Source organism: Pseudochaenichthys georgianus, chromosome 20 (genome assembly GCF_902827115.2).
Source record: "Pseudochaenichthys georgianus chromosome 20, fPseGeo1.2, whole genome shotgun sequence".
In the NCBI taxonomy this organism is placed as follows: Eukaryota; Metazoa; Chordata; class Actinopteri; order Perciformes; family Channichthyidae; genus Pseudochaenichthys; species Pseudochaenichthys georgianus.
The window spans coordinates 4,912,829-4,930,378 of record NC_047522.1 but is presented as its reverse complement, the minus strand read 5'-3'; the positions used below and the strand labels follow the sequence as shown (position 1 = coordinate 4,930,378).

The window sequence follows — 17,550 nt, the reverse complement described above, 5'->3', positions numbered from 1 at the left end:
TTCACTCGTCCAAATCTATCAGATCTAGCTAGTTCTAGTTAATTATTTGACTGCCTGCTTATCAAAGGACACCTAAACAATAAGCGTTGCTTGGCAACGGTGTGTGGCCGCAAAGTATAGCGCAGCATTATGCATGTTTATATGAGGGGTCAAAATCCCATGCTCATAAAATGCTAATATATTGTTTTCTCTTCATTCCCCACGCCCCAAAATAAATAAATAAATAAATAAATATACCAATTTTAGGAAAAGTAACGAAGTTTGAGCAGTGTGGGTTTTATATAAACTGAGTTACACATATTTCAAAACGCGAAGTGTAATAACTGCAGTTTGCCTCCCTGTCAGAATGACAAAGATCCTCAGTGAAGCACAAGCCCATGTTTCACTACATTGTAAGTACAACTTATTAAAAAGATCAGTTCAATGTAACTAATGTCGTCTCAGTGTTATTGCATGATGATAAAATTGGTTTGCCATGAATTTAGTGATGTATTCTAAACATTTGAAATGTAGCATTTAAGTGTTTCTCAGTTACAATGTTGTTGTTTCAATAAATCAGACACTGACGGTGCAGCGCTGTACTGTACCTCTTTATATAGGCATTTTTTCCCTAACAATTTTTTTTGCGCTGATCAGAGGGTACGTGTCTGATTTTTTTTTCAAAGGGGGTACATTATTGAAAAAAGTTTGAGAACCACTGGGTTAGACTGAAGGTCTGAAGAGCGTCTGAGTGTCAACACATGGTTACACAGCGTTTGACTTTCTTCAAATCAAAGAGCACACAACAGTTGCATAATAAAAACACAATACATCAGAGAAAGCCTACGTTTTAATCCCTATTATGGTATCCTACATTTCCCATGATGCAGTTCCATACATGTATAGCCCTATGGTATAGCCCCTGCATATGTTGTAGTAAATATTATGTTAGTAATATATGTTGATTTTTATGTATACTTGACTAAAACAACGTACTTTAGTTTAGTTAGAAACACTTATGGGTTTTAGTAAGAGAATCTGAAGGATCAATGCATCCATCATGTATTTCTGATTCTACTATAACGGTAGCACTGAGAAACAGAATGAGTCCAGATAGATGTCCAAAAGTGTACTTGAGAATCGAACCTCCACATCCTTTGCCTTTCTGACCTTTTTATTCCCATAATTCACTGTGATTCCTCCTGGCTTCCACTACCGGCAACTCAAAGTCCTACATGAAAAGTCTCCGTATCCATTGCCCCTCCTACACCCGTCATTCTCATAAAATCTCAATATATCTTTATTCAAACAACCAATTCGTCTAATTCATACCAATGTCCCATTTAAGCCTTTACATTATTGCCATGAGGAAGAAAAGGAGGCCAACTGCTGCTGGAAATAAAAAAAGGAGACCGATAGTGGAGATGCCATCACTCGTCCTGCCCTTCAACTCTTGGTACGACTGAGGGAGGGCGGGAGATGAAGAGAGATTTGATCACTTGCCCAGGTCTGTCACTCCCTGAGGGACATGCCCTGACCATGTAAGCAGATGGCAGGTTATTTTGTGTGTGTGTGTGTGTGTTTGTTTGTTTGTGTATGTGTGTGTGCGTGTATGTGCAGCCATTCATGTGACAGACCCGAGTCATCTCAGCGGAGTGTGACTGGTTTACATTCATGGCAGCTGTACGGGACAATACTGTCACTTCCAACCAAGTTGTTTCTGAACTTTGACGTCAAACTGAGGCGAACATGAACATAAGAATTCCTGAATCTCAAAATGATGGGTTCCTGCACAACAAATGACATGTAAAAAAACATGTTTAAATTAAAGTCATAGCAAAATCCTTCCCTTTGAGCCACTAATTCCACTCAGAGAGTAGAAATGAAGACTACGCTGATGATTACATAAATATGTGACAGTCAAATTTAATTTCACACTTTTGATACACCCGCCCCAGAGCTCCATCAGCTTTATGAGCAGACATAGCAATGCAATCAGCTTTTGACAACTCCAAATGTGTGTCACTGAGACATGTGTAGGTGCTTTGATGCTGAAACGCTCGCCTGCTGTGATCGATTAGACAGATCCAGCTGATTTCGTAAGCTGCCGCTCGAGACTCACACCAGGAATGTGGATCAGATCCCTTTATTTCTCATTCGTCTACACACATCATTTAAATGTTCTACTATTTTGTAACGTACGTTTCTACATCTAAATGAAGCCAGGAAGCCTTACCATAAATCTTCTGGATGCCCAGCAGGTCGTCCATGGGCAGTTTGAAGTTGTCGGTGTCCATGTACTGGTAGAAAGGAGCCATGATGGCCGTGGGGTCGTTGGAGTGCTCGAGGCCCAGCGCGTGGCCGAGCTCGTGGACCGCCACCAGGAACAAATCGTTACCTAGAAACAGAAAAAAACAGACAGACTTTAGCGGGAAATGTTTCAGTTGATGGTTAGCCAACAAAATTAGCCCATGGCGATGCAACACTACGTAGCCAAACACATGTATGAGCATAGATAATCCACTATGTATGTACCTCATGAGTGGATTACGAAGCAGGCTGCAGCCCCTGATGGGACACATTACACAGCCCCTATATATGAACACATTCATATTGTATACACACACATCCCCCCCCACGCTGTGTAATTAGTCTCCGGGCGGTGGTAAGTCGATGACTACACTGGGTTGACCTTTGACTCAGAAGCCCACTGTGGCCAACAGCCCCAACCCAATCCCAACTGTATTAGGTTCGGATGTTTGGGATCGCCAATATGTCAAATCTAACCCATAAGGAAACTCATCATTGTTGGGAAACTCGTGATTGTACAATAAGGGTTGCTACAGTTATGTATAATTTATAGTACACTGGCTGTCTGTGGGAAGCTATTTATGTGAGTCAAAGGAGACATCTAATGTTTTAAAATACAGTACTTCATGTCTTTCTAACCATTCATGAATGCAATGTTAGCGCAAACTGTGACCTTTGGGTATTTGAATCACTCCTTTAAGTCAACACACTTTGGGAGACACGGAGCTGCTTTTTGATAGAAATTTGGAAATGGACTGATCAAATGCACAAGATCTAAAATTCTTTGATCCAGGTTGTCTTTAACGATGCTGCCATCTTTCCTCAGTTTTTCCCTTTCTCTCTCTTTTTGTTATCACGCTGAGAGACTCGACAGGCATGAAAAATAGCATCACTTATTCATTGCATTCCCTACGAAAATGAGGCACTTATCTGCTGCAAATCTGCCACATGAATAACGCATCATCAGAACCAGACGGTGATTCAGAACACTTGCTAGCAGGTTCAGTACAATGCTTGAATTTACGCATCAGACTTCTTAAAAGAGATGGCCTGACTGGAACCTGGTTGATGATATTTGACTGTAGAATTGTTGGTCCGTGATATTAAGGCCTCCATTGCACGAGTGTTAAAGTTCAGACATTGCTATCCAAGGTTGTGCTGAAAAAGTTCAAGCTTGTGCAACTTTTCTACAGAATGGTCTGTGGCACTAGTAGGTTTCCTTAAGGTCGATGTATTTTTGGTGTGAACCCATTCAACTACTAAAGCACTTCTTGAAGGAAATGCGTGTGTTTGCTGTGTGCACTGAGGCAGTGGGGAATCATTTTTGAATGACCCTTTGAATATGAAATGCATACGGAGTGAATGGAGGCTTTTCAATTAAGCTTCAATGCATCTAACAAAAAAGGGAAGGAGACTTTGTTTGCATGTATGTTTGTCTTAGTTCAACTATAGTGCATCCTATTGAATTGGCCCTCGGTTGGTGTACTGCTGGGGACCCAAGGGAGCGCAGTGTTGAGTGACAAGTTGTCTGGATGAGTGGTTCTTGCCAAAGCAGCAAGAAGCAACTCTTAGGCCTAGTGATGTATGTATGTAACTCATAAGATACAGGACAGCTGCTAGTGATCTATGTAACTCATAAGATACAGGACAGCTGCTAGTGATCTATGTATGTAACTCATAAGATACAGGACAGCTGCTAGTGATCTATGTAACTCATAAGATACAGGACAGCTGCTAGTGATCTATGTATGTAACTCATAAGATACAGGACAGCTGCTAGTGATCTATGTATGTAACTCATAAGATACAGGACAGCTGCTAGTGATCTATGTAACTCATAAGATACAGGACAGCTGCTAGTGATCTATGTAACTCATAAGATACAGGACAGCTGCTAGTGATCTATGTAACTCATAAGATACAGGACAGCTGCTAGTGATCTATGTATGTAACTCATAAGATACAGGACAGCTGCTAGTGATCTATGGATGTAACTCATAAGATACAGGACAGCTGCTAGTGATCTATGTATGTAACTCATAAGATACAGGACAGCTGCTAGTGATCTATGTAACTCATAAGATACAGGACAGCTGCTAGTGATCTATGTAACTCATAAGATACAGGACAGCTGCTAGTGATCTATGTAACTCATAAGATACAGGACAGCTGCTAGTGATCTATGTAACTCATAAGATACAGGACAGCTGCTAGTGATCTATGTATGTAACTCATAAGATACAGGACAGCTGCTAGTGATCTATGTAACTCATAAGATACAGGACAGCTGCTAGTGATCTATGTATGTAACTCATAAGATACAGGACAGCTGCTAGTGATCTATGTAACTCATAAGATACAGGACAGCTGCTAGTGATGTATGTATGTAACTCATAAGATACAGGACAGCTGCTAGTGATCTATGTATGTAACTCATAAGATACAGGACAGCTGCTAGTGATCTATGTATGTAACTCATAAGATACAGGACAGCTGCTAGTGATCTATGTAACTCATAAGATACAGGACAGCTGCTAGTGATCTATGTATGTAACTCATAAGATACAGGACAGCTGCTAGTGATCTATGTATGTAACTCATAAGATACAGGACAGCTGCTAGTGATCTATGTAACTCATAAGATACAGGACAGCTGCTAGTGATCTATGTAACTCATAAGATACAGGACAGCTGCTAGTGATCTATGTATGTAACTCATAAGATACAGGACAGCTGCTAGTGATCTATGTAACTCATAAGATACAGGACAGCTGCTAGTGATCTATGTAACTCATAAGATACAGGACAGCTGCTAGTGATCTATGTAACTCATAAGATACAGGACAGCTGCTAGTGATCTATGTAACTCATAAGATACAGGACAGCTGCTAGTGATCTATGTAACTCATAAGATACAGGACAGCTGCTAGTGATCTATGTAACTCATAAGATACAGGACAGCTACTAGTGATCTATGTAACTCATAAGATACAGGACAGCTGCTAGTGATCTATGTAACTCATAAGATACAGGACAGCTGCTAGTGATCTATGTAACTCATAAGATACAGGACAGCTGCTAGTGATCTATGTATGTAACTCATAAGATACAGGACAGCTGCTAGTGATCTATGTAACTCATAAGATACAGGACAGCTGCTAGTGATCTATGTAACTCATAAGATACAGGACAGCTGCTAGTGATCTATGTAACTCATAAGATACAGGACAGCTGCTAGTGATCTATGTATGTAACTCATAAGATACAGGACAGCTGCTAGTGATCTATGTATGTAACTCATAAGATACAGGACAGCTGCTAGTGATCTATGTAACTCATAAGATACAGGACAGCTGCTAGTGATCTATGTAACTCATAAGATACAGGACAGCTGCTAGTGATCTATGTATGTAACTCATAAGATACAGGACAGCTGCTAGTGATCTATGTAACTCATAAGATACAGGACAGCTGCTAGTGATCTATGTAACTCATAAGATACAGGACAGCTGCTAGTGATCTATGTAACTCATAAGATACAGGACAGCTGCTAGTGATCTATGTAACTCATAAGATACAGGACAGCTGCTAGTGATCTATGTAACTCATAAGATACAGGACAGCTGCTAGTGATCTATGTATGTAACTCATAGGATACAGGAAAGCTGCTAAATGGGCCTCCATAGACTGAAATACACTATACAAATCAACAATAATTACTGTACATGTCATCACAGCAAGCCAATGCACAGTTAGTCAGTGTATTTGAAAGATTGTACCAATGTATTATATCCTGCAATTACATTTGGGACTGAATGAAAAGAATCAATAAGAGTTTAAATCATAACAACCATCTACAAAAAATCCATTTGATATATCAATCGTTATGGTATTGTTAAAAACGTACAGTAGAAGCCAATTATTTAGTAGGAAAAACAGGCAAAGTTAAAAATGATATTGTTAATAATAATAATAATAATAATAATGCGTAATTCTAGAAGTGCGTCATTTTAAAACAAATGCAGTATTGGTAAATGAGAGCTGTACCAATGCAGGTCCTATAACTAAAGATGCTGTAAAGGGAAAGACTGTCTGTCTTTTTACATCTCCATCTTGTTCTATCCCTCAAATTGAGTCAGCCTTTCTGCCTCCTGGGGCCATTTGAGGCCAGCGCTGTCACTTTGTCTCGGCTGCTTATATAAGTCGCTGTGGTGGATAGGGATGTCCTGTTGGCCCCGGGGCCACAAACAAAGCCGAGCATGGTTGTACTAATTATCAGCTGGACAGTATATACACAGAGGAAGGTAGAGAGGGTATGAGGCAAAGGATGGGAGAAACAAAGAGGTCACAAGGGGAGAAAGGAAGAAAGATGAAGAAAAAAGTTAGGGAAGGGAGGAAGAGAGTAGTAGATGCATAACGAGATTAAAAGGTCAGGTAAAAAGAGGAGAAAGGGTGTTTGGAGCGATAACTCCTTAAGAAAAGTGGGAAAGAAAAACACAGGATGATAAAGAGAAGGCGAGGAAAGAGATACGTTGGGGACTATCTGTTATCTTGTGAGATGTCCCAATGTCCCTGCAATTACAAAAGATGGAGATGATGAATTATACAACTGTAACTTTTGACCTTGGAGTTTGTACCATCATCCTCATGTCCGTGGCCACCGCAAAATAAAGCAAAAATATAGCGAGGGCTTCCACAGCGGGATACATTTGAAGAAAACAATGCTGGGAGATGAAATACATAAAGCTGTGCAGGGCTTGTGTGATAAACCCTGAGGGCAACAACTTTTTAGTTTGTCGGGGGAAAAGAAGAGACATTTTTACCACGCAGTGATTCATCTGTGCCATCCGTTGGTTTGGGCAAGAATTTAGCAGGAAAACAAGGCAGTCCACGCTACTATTTAAATCATAAAAGCCACATTTGATGCAACAAAACACTAAAATTAAAATGTTTGCGTGTGCAATGGTCTTAATGGCAGCCCGCGGTGGCAGCAGACTCCCCATGGGTAGGTCAATGTTGCTTTAATTAGATAGTGTTTAAAAAAACTCCCCAGCAAAACTACTGAGGGACGATAAAGTGGAAGAGATGGAGGAGGAGAGTCACCGGAGAGTTATGCTCAGAAGTACATCTCTCCGTCTCTCCCCTCGGGGTTGCAGTAAAGTAAACAGCGGTTGTGATTAGAAACCAGAAACTTCTACCTGCTCCTTTCACCATAATTTACTCCCTGCACATGCTGCCGCTGCTACATCCCATCTGCTGGCTGATGTGACATGGGAAAAGGGGGTTTCAGACATAAACATGCATGGACAAACACACACCGGCCCACAAATCAGACACGGGGCCCTGGACACTACTGTTCAATTGCAATAATAACTCAAGTTGTCAGCGCAGGACTCCAGAGGCGTGTATCCCTTTCTGCTGCCTTACTGCCTAACTAAGAGCCCACGGTTCACTCAATACATGACATCTGACGTCAGATACAAGCTGGGGACTAGTAGGCTGTCCACTTGTTGGTTTTTCTCTTCTTCAATCCCTTTTGCTCAGTGTTTATTATCACTCTTGTTTGAGTTCATCGAGAGACCCATTATTTCTCTCTTTTTCGGAGAACACAACAACCCCTGCAATGCTAAAACCATATGAACAACAAGCGATCGGCCGCAAAACAAAGCTATAACAAAATGTAATTGTACAGACGCCCAGCCGAGACCGGCCATTTGTACCTCCTCCACCCTGTCTTTAGAAAGCACAGCAGCGATTGCTACTGCTGTGTACGGCGTCTCATTGCTGTTGTTATGCCGTCCAAGTCCAAGCAAGCACTGTGTTTGTCCCGGAGGACCTCAAATGTTTCCCATTGTTCAGCGCCCACAGTTCCCTGGGTGGATGACACTGCACTTTCAGAACTGGCCTGGGAAAAACTTGTTTTGCGGGGGGAAGGAAATGCAAAAAGTGGTTCAATAAAAATATTTTCTAGGAGTGAGGCAGTGGGAACAAACCTTTTATTTTTTAACCACAATAATGTTCCAATTGTGCTTACTGTAAATGATTGGATGGTGCTAAACACTATGTATTTACGTGGAGATTGTTTTAAGAACATGTTCATACAATTGAACTGTCCAATTGGGTTGGTGAAGTGTATATAACAAAATATCTGAAAATATCTGGAACACGTCGTGTGGAGCTGCAGAGAAATCCTGGCCTGCAAAGGTGTTATAAAGACATTAAAAAAAGGCTCGTCAGTTACAGATCCTTCTAAAGATATATCATGTCATATTTGCTATATCAGTCAAATGTATTTGAATTTGTTTTTTATTATTCCGATGGTGAAGCCCTCATGGTGATCCCTGAGACTGACAGAGCTCAACAGTAGAGAGCAGTAACAGGAAAAGGAAGGAAATCAGCTGTTATCCACCAGCAGAAGAGCAGTTCACAATATTGAAACTGAATATTGTTTATTTTAGTCGGCACGTCATCAGAAATCAGGACAACCTTCACGCTGAGGGAGCTGGAGCTATGTGAAGTGAGAGGGAAACGTGCAAAGAGGCAGCAGGGAGCTCACTGTGCTGACAGGCTGCCAGAGCATCTCACCCAGTGGTTCAGTGCCTGGCTCAGAGGCCCGGGGCACACAGAGCTCTGCTGGCTGTCAAAACAGAGCCCGACGTGACAGAGTGACCATTGTGAAGAATGCAGCCAAAGAACAATGGCTGCATTCTGCTTGCTTCAATTTCACACACTCTGCTTCCAACATACAGAAGCATGCAGAGCTCAATCTGGTGTATTTCACCAAATTAACTTACATTACCACAAGTGGGATACCATGGTGTTCACATGTGGTATGCTACAGTATGTCGGAGCAACATTTTCATAAAGCTGGAAATCAGTATGTCATGTGATAACAAATGATACCATAAGTTCACACAAGAGCTGTCACATTATTTGAATTTGGAATATGTTGAATGTCTGAAAAATAAATACTGGCAGTGTTAGTGTCACTATCCTCTCAGAAACACTATCCTTTTAGAGAATAGTCTGTTGTTCCACCAGCTCTTCTTCTATCCCTTACTTGCCTGCCCTCACTGTTTCTCAGTCTCTCTCGGGGCTGTTGACATTGGTAGAGCAACACTTTGTGCTGTTGAATCCATTGCACTTAATTCTCACCAGCTTGTCAGAGAACAAAACCCCGGCTGAATGGAGCAACATATGTACACTGGAGTAATTATTTATTTACAGAGACTGCTACATTCTGTGTGGAGCATTGCCAGGGATCCAAATATTGGCCATTCCTGTGGACTCGAGGTAAATAAACAAGCAGCAAGGAGGAAAAAGAAATGCTGCCAAGGAAAGGACATCCTTAATTCTTGTCATGTTTATCTCTGTGCAGCACCTGGGAAAGAGACGGGGACGTGTGGATGCTTCAGTTGTGATCATTAATCATTAATAATGTATTCGCAAGCACACTTCTGCAGCTGTGTCCATGGTCGCAAACAAGCGATGACCCACAAAACAATAAATTCTAAACTTTTAGAAACGTTAGAGCTTTTACTTATTTTCTATCTTTGGGGAGGAAGACTTTGTTTGCATGTTTGCCAAAGACGTTTCAAAGTGTCAGCTTCTTTCAGTGCAGCTTAAAATTTGACAATTTCGATTCATCTCTTTTCCTTCAACTTTAACAGTCCTTTCTACATTTTTACTAAGAAACCGTTTTTGGTTGTTTCTAACTTTTGGTGTAGTAATAAAAAAGTGTACACTAAACCAAGGAATCCAGTAAGTACACATGGAGTTGAAGCACATTTTATATGGTGGTACTACAACTTCTGTGTCAGTCGGAGACGTTATTTGACCCAAAAATACTTTCCCCATTGAATTACATTATGTAAGAGAGGGTATTAGCAGATCATTAGTTTTTTAGCTAAATAAAGTACCCAGTAGTACAAACATCAGAATAGCCTTTATTTAAATCTTTAGTCCTAAAAGGTGTAAAATGCACTAAAAGCCAAATCTAGCATTATTAATTATGTATATTAGAAGCTGACTCTCATGAGTTGTAGTGAACACATTGTCATGATTTAAATAGTTACCATGGTGACATTTGTATTACAGTATTAGCAACCCAAAGTGTTTCCGTAACCATTGCTATTACTAAATGATCCTTTAAATACAACAGACCCCACATGAAGACATGTGATATTTCTTAACGAGTGATAAAATGCGTCCTCAGAGCGAGGCAGGGCTCTTCACACTTGTTGTTTGCTAAGGATTATGGGTACGAGGTTATGAAACCATCTGACCGACTAGTGGGAGGGCAAGCATCCCTAGGTGTGTGATTTTCGTGCCCTTCTGAGAGTGTAAGTGTGCGTGTGTGTATCCATGTGCGGGGGCGGAAGAGAGTACTGCCGCCCACGTGGAAGTTGAAGCTGCTGTCAGTAGGTGGCCGTCTATTTCTAGTGGAGGCATGGTGGGCTGGAATGCATGCTGATATCTCTGCTTTCTTTCTCTTCATTGCTTTTTAAGATTTTGTGAAAGCAATTTGAATCCCTTATCCTTCCCAAAGGTGGTATTCGTATTTGCAATTTAAACTGACAGGGTGTAACCACAAAATACATTTTCGCACACAATAAAGGAAATATTATAGCTCTGTGTAGCAAATTCAAACATTCATATAGTGAGATGCAAGAAACCTAGTAGCCATGTTCTCACATTACATTACATATCATTTGTTAGACGCTTTTATCCAAAGCGAGTTACATACATTCAGTACTGTGGACAATCCCCACAGGAGCAATGTGGGGTGAAGTGTCTTGCCCAGGGACACAACGACATGCTGACTGCAGTGGGACTCAAACTTCCTATCGCCTGATTCGAAGTCCAGCACACTATCCACTGAGCCACAGCCTCCCTCACACGTGTGCTATTGTGTTAACATTACATTGATATTGCTATATGCTATGTATGAAGCTTCAAAACAGCTGGGTTTGGATTTAGACGTTGAGGTCACTACATTAAGTCAAAGGGAATTTGACCTTGTTACTTAAAAATACAGAGTTTTATTTTCTTCATATCTCCCAGATGTATGATATTGAGATGGTAAAACATATATTGTGGTATGTTCATCATGTTCCTGGACTGCATCATGGAGGATGCTATACATTATATTACACTCATATCAGAGTGTTATATCATTTGATGTCAACTGTCATATAACACACAGATAAACTGCCTACAAGGTAGTTCTTCAAGCACCCTTGAAATATGTGTGTGTGTGGCTTACTTTGCTGTTTTACCGGCATCTTCCTTTCACAAATTCTTGAATTTACTAACCATAAATACCATAATTTCTGCTTTCCCAAATGGAGCCATGTTGGATTCAATGCTAGATACGCACACAGACACATGCTTCCAGTAAAAGATACAGATCTGCTCCTCCGGTAAGAAAAAAGCATCTTATTCTTATTTATTTTCTCTAGGAGATAGAGCCAGGCAGCGGCAGAGTGGAGGAGATAGAGGGACAAAGATAGAAACGGAAGGACATCGGAGAGATTGAAGAGCTTTATAGAACATGAAGGTTTTCTGAGAAGCTGAATAACCTTGATAGAATGAGGAACTTTGTTCTATTATTGAGCAAGAGCAGGGAGGCAATACCCAAGATAGATATCAGTTTCTATCTTTGTCAAGTCGATGGGTTTGTGAGGTTAAAACAACAATTAGGAATAGCTAGTCTAATTACCGACAGGAAAAAGATTAAGAAGGCCAATTATCCTTGATGCAGATGATAATATATAAACTAAAGAAAGACAAATAAGATAAGAAAATATATAGACTTAATGATCGTCTTCTGACATCAAATAGATGGACCTCACTCTCCAGACAAAACTTCCCCGACAAACATGAAGAGACATTCTTTCCAACATTTGGAAAAATACACTGTAATTTCAATGTCTGGACTACAGGGATAAATGACTCTCTGGGGTAGGGCTGGCTGTTAAATACATTACTGCCTGCCACATACAAACTAGAGAGAACGCAGGAACTGCTTCTTTTTCATCACCCAGTAGGAGTAGCAACCTAAAAATAAACCTGCAAGCACAAGATCTGCTCCTTTTTCCTCTCTTGTACACTACATTCTCTAATGTCTCTGATTAGATCCTCTCTTATCGCACGGTCAACTGCTAAGAAGCAGAAGATTGATGTCCTTTCATTGTATGCTGGTCAAAACACCCAAAATGATGTCCGCTTTGAATGTACCAGATTGGACGTCAATGATAAACCGTTCTGCCAATCGATGCCAGGGATCCAAGCGTTCTCCTGCGACCATCAATCAATCAGCTGATCAATGCTGAGACCATCGCGACATCCCCTCCCTCAGCCAATCATCTCCCTGTTATCGACCGCCCCAGCAAATCAGCCAACGTTATCTTATCCTGATACCTGGAGACATACATTCTTGGTGTGTTTTTCTAACCTCTTCGGCTGATTTTGGGGGCAAGGGTGAAGAAAATAATAAAGCCCTGGAATCTCTCATTTCCTGTGTGTAGGTCTAGCCTACATGCTGTGTTATGTTAAATAGAATTCACTGATATTACTGGAGGCTGGAGGTTCTTCAGGGCATACCAAGCCTTATAAGTCACCCTTGGGTGGGACTGGGTGTCTGTGTTCACCCGTGGTATGCAGTGGCAGTGAGGAAATGCCTTTTTTTCTGTTGCCAAGCTGCTTTTGTAAAATCCAATCAGCCCCAGTGTGACTGAAAGTCACAATGAAATCTGTCTTATCTGTTCCAGCGCGCATCGCTTTGATTTTTCACAAAGAAAAACACAGCAGCCTCGGCCCACAAAGATGACCTTGTGATAAAGCACGGATGAGCTTATGCTTGGTCGCCTTTTTCTGGCACAAATGGAAAACTGTCAATTCAAAACGCCTCCTATGAATTTGCACCCCTTCATAAGTGGTCGTGGCACGTTGAGCTCTGATGAAAAGACAATCTAATCATCTCTGTTTCTATCTCCAGCTCCAGTTTCTTTATCCCGTGTTCACACTAAATCCCCTCTCAATCCTCTTTGTATGCCCTCCAGCGCTCTGCATCCAAATTGTACCTTTGTTGAAATATTTTCTCCGATGTTTCATCCAATCATATTTTATCTTCTTAACCTCGTTTGATAATTTTCCAATCCAACCCCTGCCCTCCTTCGTCGAAACCTGTTGTGTCTTTAGCTTATTTTCCCATGCGTCTATCTGTCCCTCCATCTATTGATCCCTCACAGCCATTCATCCATCACTCTCTAAAGCCTAGACATGTAGGGCAGCCACAGTAAAGGAGCTCCAGGACCAATTCTCTTTGTTTTGCCCCCATGCATGTTACAATCTCAATGGGGATATTGGCTTATCACCCACACCTTCCCTGTTGTCTTACACCTGGCTAAAATATGCTTGCAGCTAAAATTACGCAATCCGTAACACAAATATGTGTGAATTCCAACAGTGTAAGTTCAAATGATACTGTATTTACAGAGAGAGGGATGTACAAAATAGAAAAGATCACATTTCTTTTAAATATTGGAACTGATCCGTCTGAGGTGCCAAAAGCTTTATGATGACACAACGGTGTTTATCTCTAAATCTCACAAGGATACCTAAATCACAGAGTCCACAAATCATCAGGGATGTTGCTCAATTTTCTAAAATCACCAAGAATGTTGATCTTTCTTGTGTAGAGTATCTTTGTACATGACAAGTACAACATCACATTTGCTAACTGCCAGGTGGTACAAAGCCAATTGACTTTTTCTGTCGCTCTCAGATGTGTTCCACTTCGTGAACAAGACCGATCTGATACGACCAGAGTTTGATAATGATGGAATAAAACCAGCAAATTCTCCAAGCCAAAAGTGCTTCTCTAATCCACTGTTGGAAACATTTGTTCATTTAAACATTGCTTAAACAAATCCTTTCCTAGAATGCAAGCTCCATTGTATAATCGCTGCCAAATGCTGACACACACGGTGTAACTGGAGAGGAGGGAGAGAGTGAGGGTGGAAATGTGTAAATGCAAAAGTATACTTTGTAAAAAGAGGATACAAATTGAGTCAGGAAAATTAGGCATTTAGATGTGTTGTAAAAAAATACTGTCATTAAAATATGCAACATATTGAGTAGCAAGTGTACTTAGTTCCATCCGGAATCAACATTTTGCAACCAAATCCTCAGATCAGTCACACTTTCTGGATGCTTATCTGCATTTTATAGGGTTAGATTTTGCTGACATCACACTCCTCCTAAAAACAACAAATCACACTTATATGAAGCAGATGCTACAGACTGTGTTTCCAACTCTCTGCTACCATTAGCTAATCCTAATAAGAACCTCGTTCTGCTGTGTGTGCTAAAGATCCCACCGAATGTAACTTCTGAGTAATCCTCTCTTCTCAGAGTTGCAGCACGGGCTGAGGGGCAAACAAAACTGTGCAGATGCATAAGTGTGTGTGAGAGCGAGGGTGGGAGTATGTGTGAGTACTTCAAAACGTGTTTGAGAGTGTTTATCACCATGCAGCTGGGGAGTAATCCTCCAATGTGCAGCCGTGATGTCATCATCCAAAACAACAACAGAAAACATCTCTGGCGACGATCGCTAGGGCAACTGATCCTTCCCGACAACAGCACGGAGGATTAAGGTACAGGGCAGTTTACTGGACAGCAGCTCATCTCCAGAGTGTGTGTAGTTGTAACTTTTAAAAATCAATAAAAGGAGGGAGAGGAGACTCAAAGAAAGAGCGATGAGGAATAGGAAAAGCCTGACACAGACATAATGTGCTGCTCCGAGCTAAAATTACATCATTCCCAGCTGTCGACCAAGCGTGGATACAGGAGGAGATGGATGACAGATGGATTACAAATCCTAGGAGCTAGTTTCATTGGAAATATAGGGAATTATCTACCTCTGCCGGAAGAGATTTGGAGACAATACTTAGATTAAAAGGAACATCTATCATCTATGCATTTGCTATTAAAACAAATATTTGGTTGAATACATTGTCTGATTTTTAGTAGTAATGGCCTCAAAGATCCAGTATTGCTAACTGTTTTACAAAACAGGAATCAAGTCTATAATGTATTTTTTATTGCATTGTGAAAAGTTTTCTGTTTTACAAGATTAAACAGTGTGTACCAAAATATACAAATACACCCACACACCACTTCTCAATGCCAAAGAGCTACAAAGGCATTTCAGGGTTTGGATGTGATCACTAAAAGAAAAGAAAGCACTGCTGGCTCAGAAATACTGCAGCCAGATTATCGATATCATATCAGAGGAGATTGACATATAAAGCTGGTAAATGGAGCACTGATTTCACATACTGATACATGGCAATTATAAGTCGTAACATTAGTACTATTATCATACAGGTTTTGAGTTTTGGTCGGCCAAAATCTACGCATTGGCTCAGAAAATGTTGCTTTTAGCCGCGACATAAAACAATACCAGTACCTGATATGTGTACTGTCAGTGGGCTAACGTCAAGCTGTAAGAGCCTTTAGATATTCATTCAAGTCATCATGCAGGAATAAGAGCACCCCCCCCCCATTGCGAGCGCCAGGATTCAGCCAGTGCATGTTCTTATTTGGCAGGAAAGCCAGCTGGAGTGTGCATATTAGAACCACATGCATTATGGGATGCATTATTGGTGGTCCTTAGTGCCATGTACATTTTTAGAAGTGTGGGCACACAGCAGGGCTGTATTAATATTTCACGGAGGGGTAGAGGGAAAAAGTGTGTCTGTATGTGAGTGTTGAATGGGTAAGGCAAGGCAAGTTTATTTATATAGCACTTTTCAATACAAGGCAATTCAAAGTGCTTTACAAAAAATGAAAGACATTAATAAAATGGCATTTAAAATCAGTCATTAAAAAGAAAAGCTAACAAAATAAACATTAAAAGAAAAAATACATGGATAAAAGTTACAGTGCAGTCTAAGATATGAATAGTTCAATTAAAAGCAGCGACAAAACGAAAAGTCTTCAGCCTGGATTTAAAAGTAGTAAGAGTTGCAGCGGACCTGCAGGTTTCTGGGAGTTTGTTCCAGATATTTGGAGCATAATAACTGAACGCTGCTTTACCATGTTTAGTTCTGACTCTGGGGACAGAAAGCTGACCAGTCCCTAAAGACCTGAGAGATCTAGATGGTTCATCATTTAGCAGGAGGTCATAAATGTATTTTGGGCCTAAACCATTCAGTGCTTTATAAACCAGCAGCAGTATTTTGAAATCTATTCTTTGGCACACAGGAAGCCAGTGTAAAGACTTCAGAACAGGAGTGATGTGATCCACTTTCTTAGTGTTAGTAAGGACTCGAGCAGCGGCGTTCTGAATCAGCTGCAGCTTTCTAATAGATTTTTTAGTGAGACCTGTGAAGACACCATTGCAGTAGTCGAGTCTACTGAAGATAAAAGCATGGACAAGTTTTTCCAAATCCTGCTGTGAGATTAGTCTTTTAATCCTAGATATATTCTTTAGGTGATAGTAGGCTGATTTAGTAACTGTTTTAATGTGACTGTTGAAACTCAGGTCAGAGTCCATGACTACACCTAGATTTCTGGCTTTATCTGTTGTTTTGAACATTGCAGACTGAAGCTCAGCGCTAACTTTTATACGTTCTGTCTTGGCTCCAAAAACCATTACCTCAGTTGTATCTTTGTTTAATTGGAGAAAGTTCTGACACATCCAGTCATTGATTTGTTCAATGCACTTACTCAGTGTTTGAATTGGAGCATAGTCTCCTGGTGAAATTGTTATGTACATTTGTGTGTCATCTGCATAGCTATGGTAACTTATTTTGTTGTTTTTCATTATCTGAGCCAGTGGTAGCATGTAGACGTTAAAGAGAAGAGGCCCCAAGATGGAGCCTTGAGGTACCCCACATGTCATATTTGTCAACTCAAATGTGTATTTACCTATAGAAACAAAGTTGTTTATGTCCTTTAAGTAGGATTCAAACCAATTTAGAACTGTTTCCGAAAGTCCCACCCAGTTTTCCAGTCAGTCTAGTAATATGCTGTGGTCAACAGTGTCAAACGCAGCACTGAGATCCAATATAACTAACACTGAAGTTCTGCTACTGTCTGTGTTTAAGTGGATGTCATTAAAGACCTTTACAAGAGCAGTCTCAGTGCTGTGGTTTAGACGAAAGCCTGACTGGAACACATCAAAACAGTTATTTAAATGCAAGAAATTACTCAACTGTTGAAAAACAACTTTTTGATTTGGGCCTGTAATTG

General features: G+C 40.6%; 1 protein-coding gene across 1 annotated transcript in view; it reads right to left on the bottom strand.

Annotated features, from left to right (window-relative positions):
* The window catches only part of LOC117465673 (matrix metalloproteinase-16-like), a 59,861-nt gene that overhangs the window by 19,590 nt on the left and 22,721 nt on the right, over window positions 1-17,550 (bottom strand). The window contains exon 6 of the mRNA XM_034108635.2: window positions 2,216-2,377. Within this exon, the coding sequence (XP_033964526.1) occupies window positions 2,216-2,377 (162 nt within the window). The remainder of the gene's footprint in view (window positions 1-2,215; window positions 2,378-17,550) is intronic.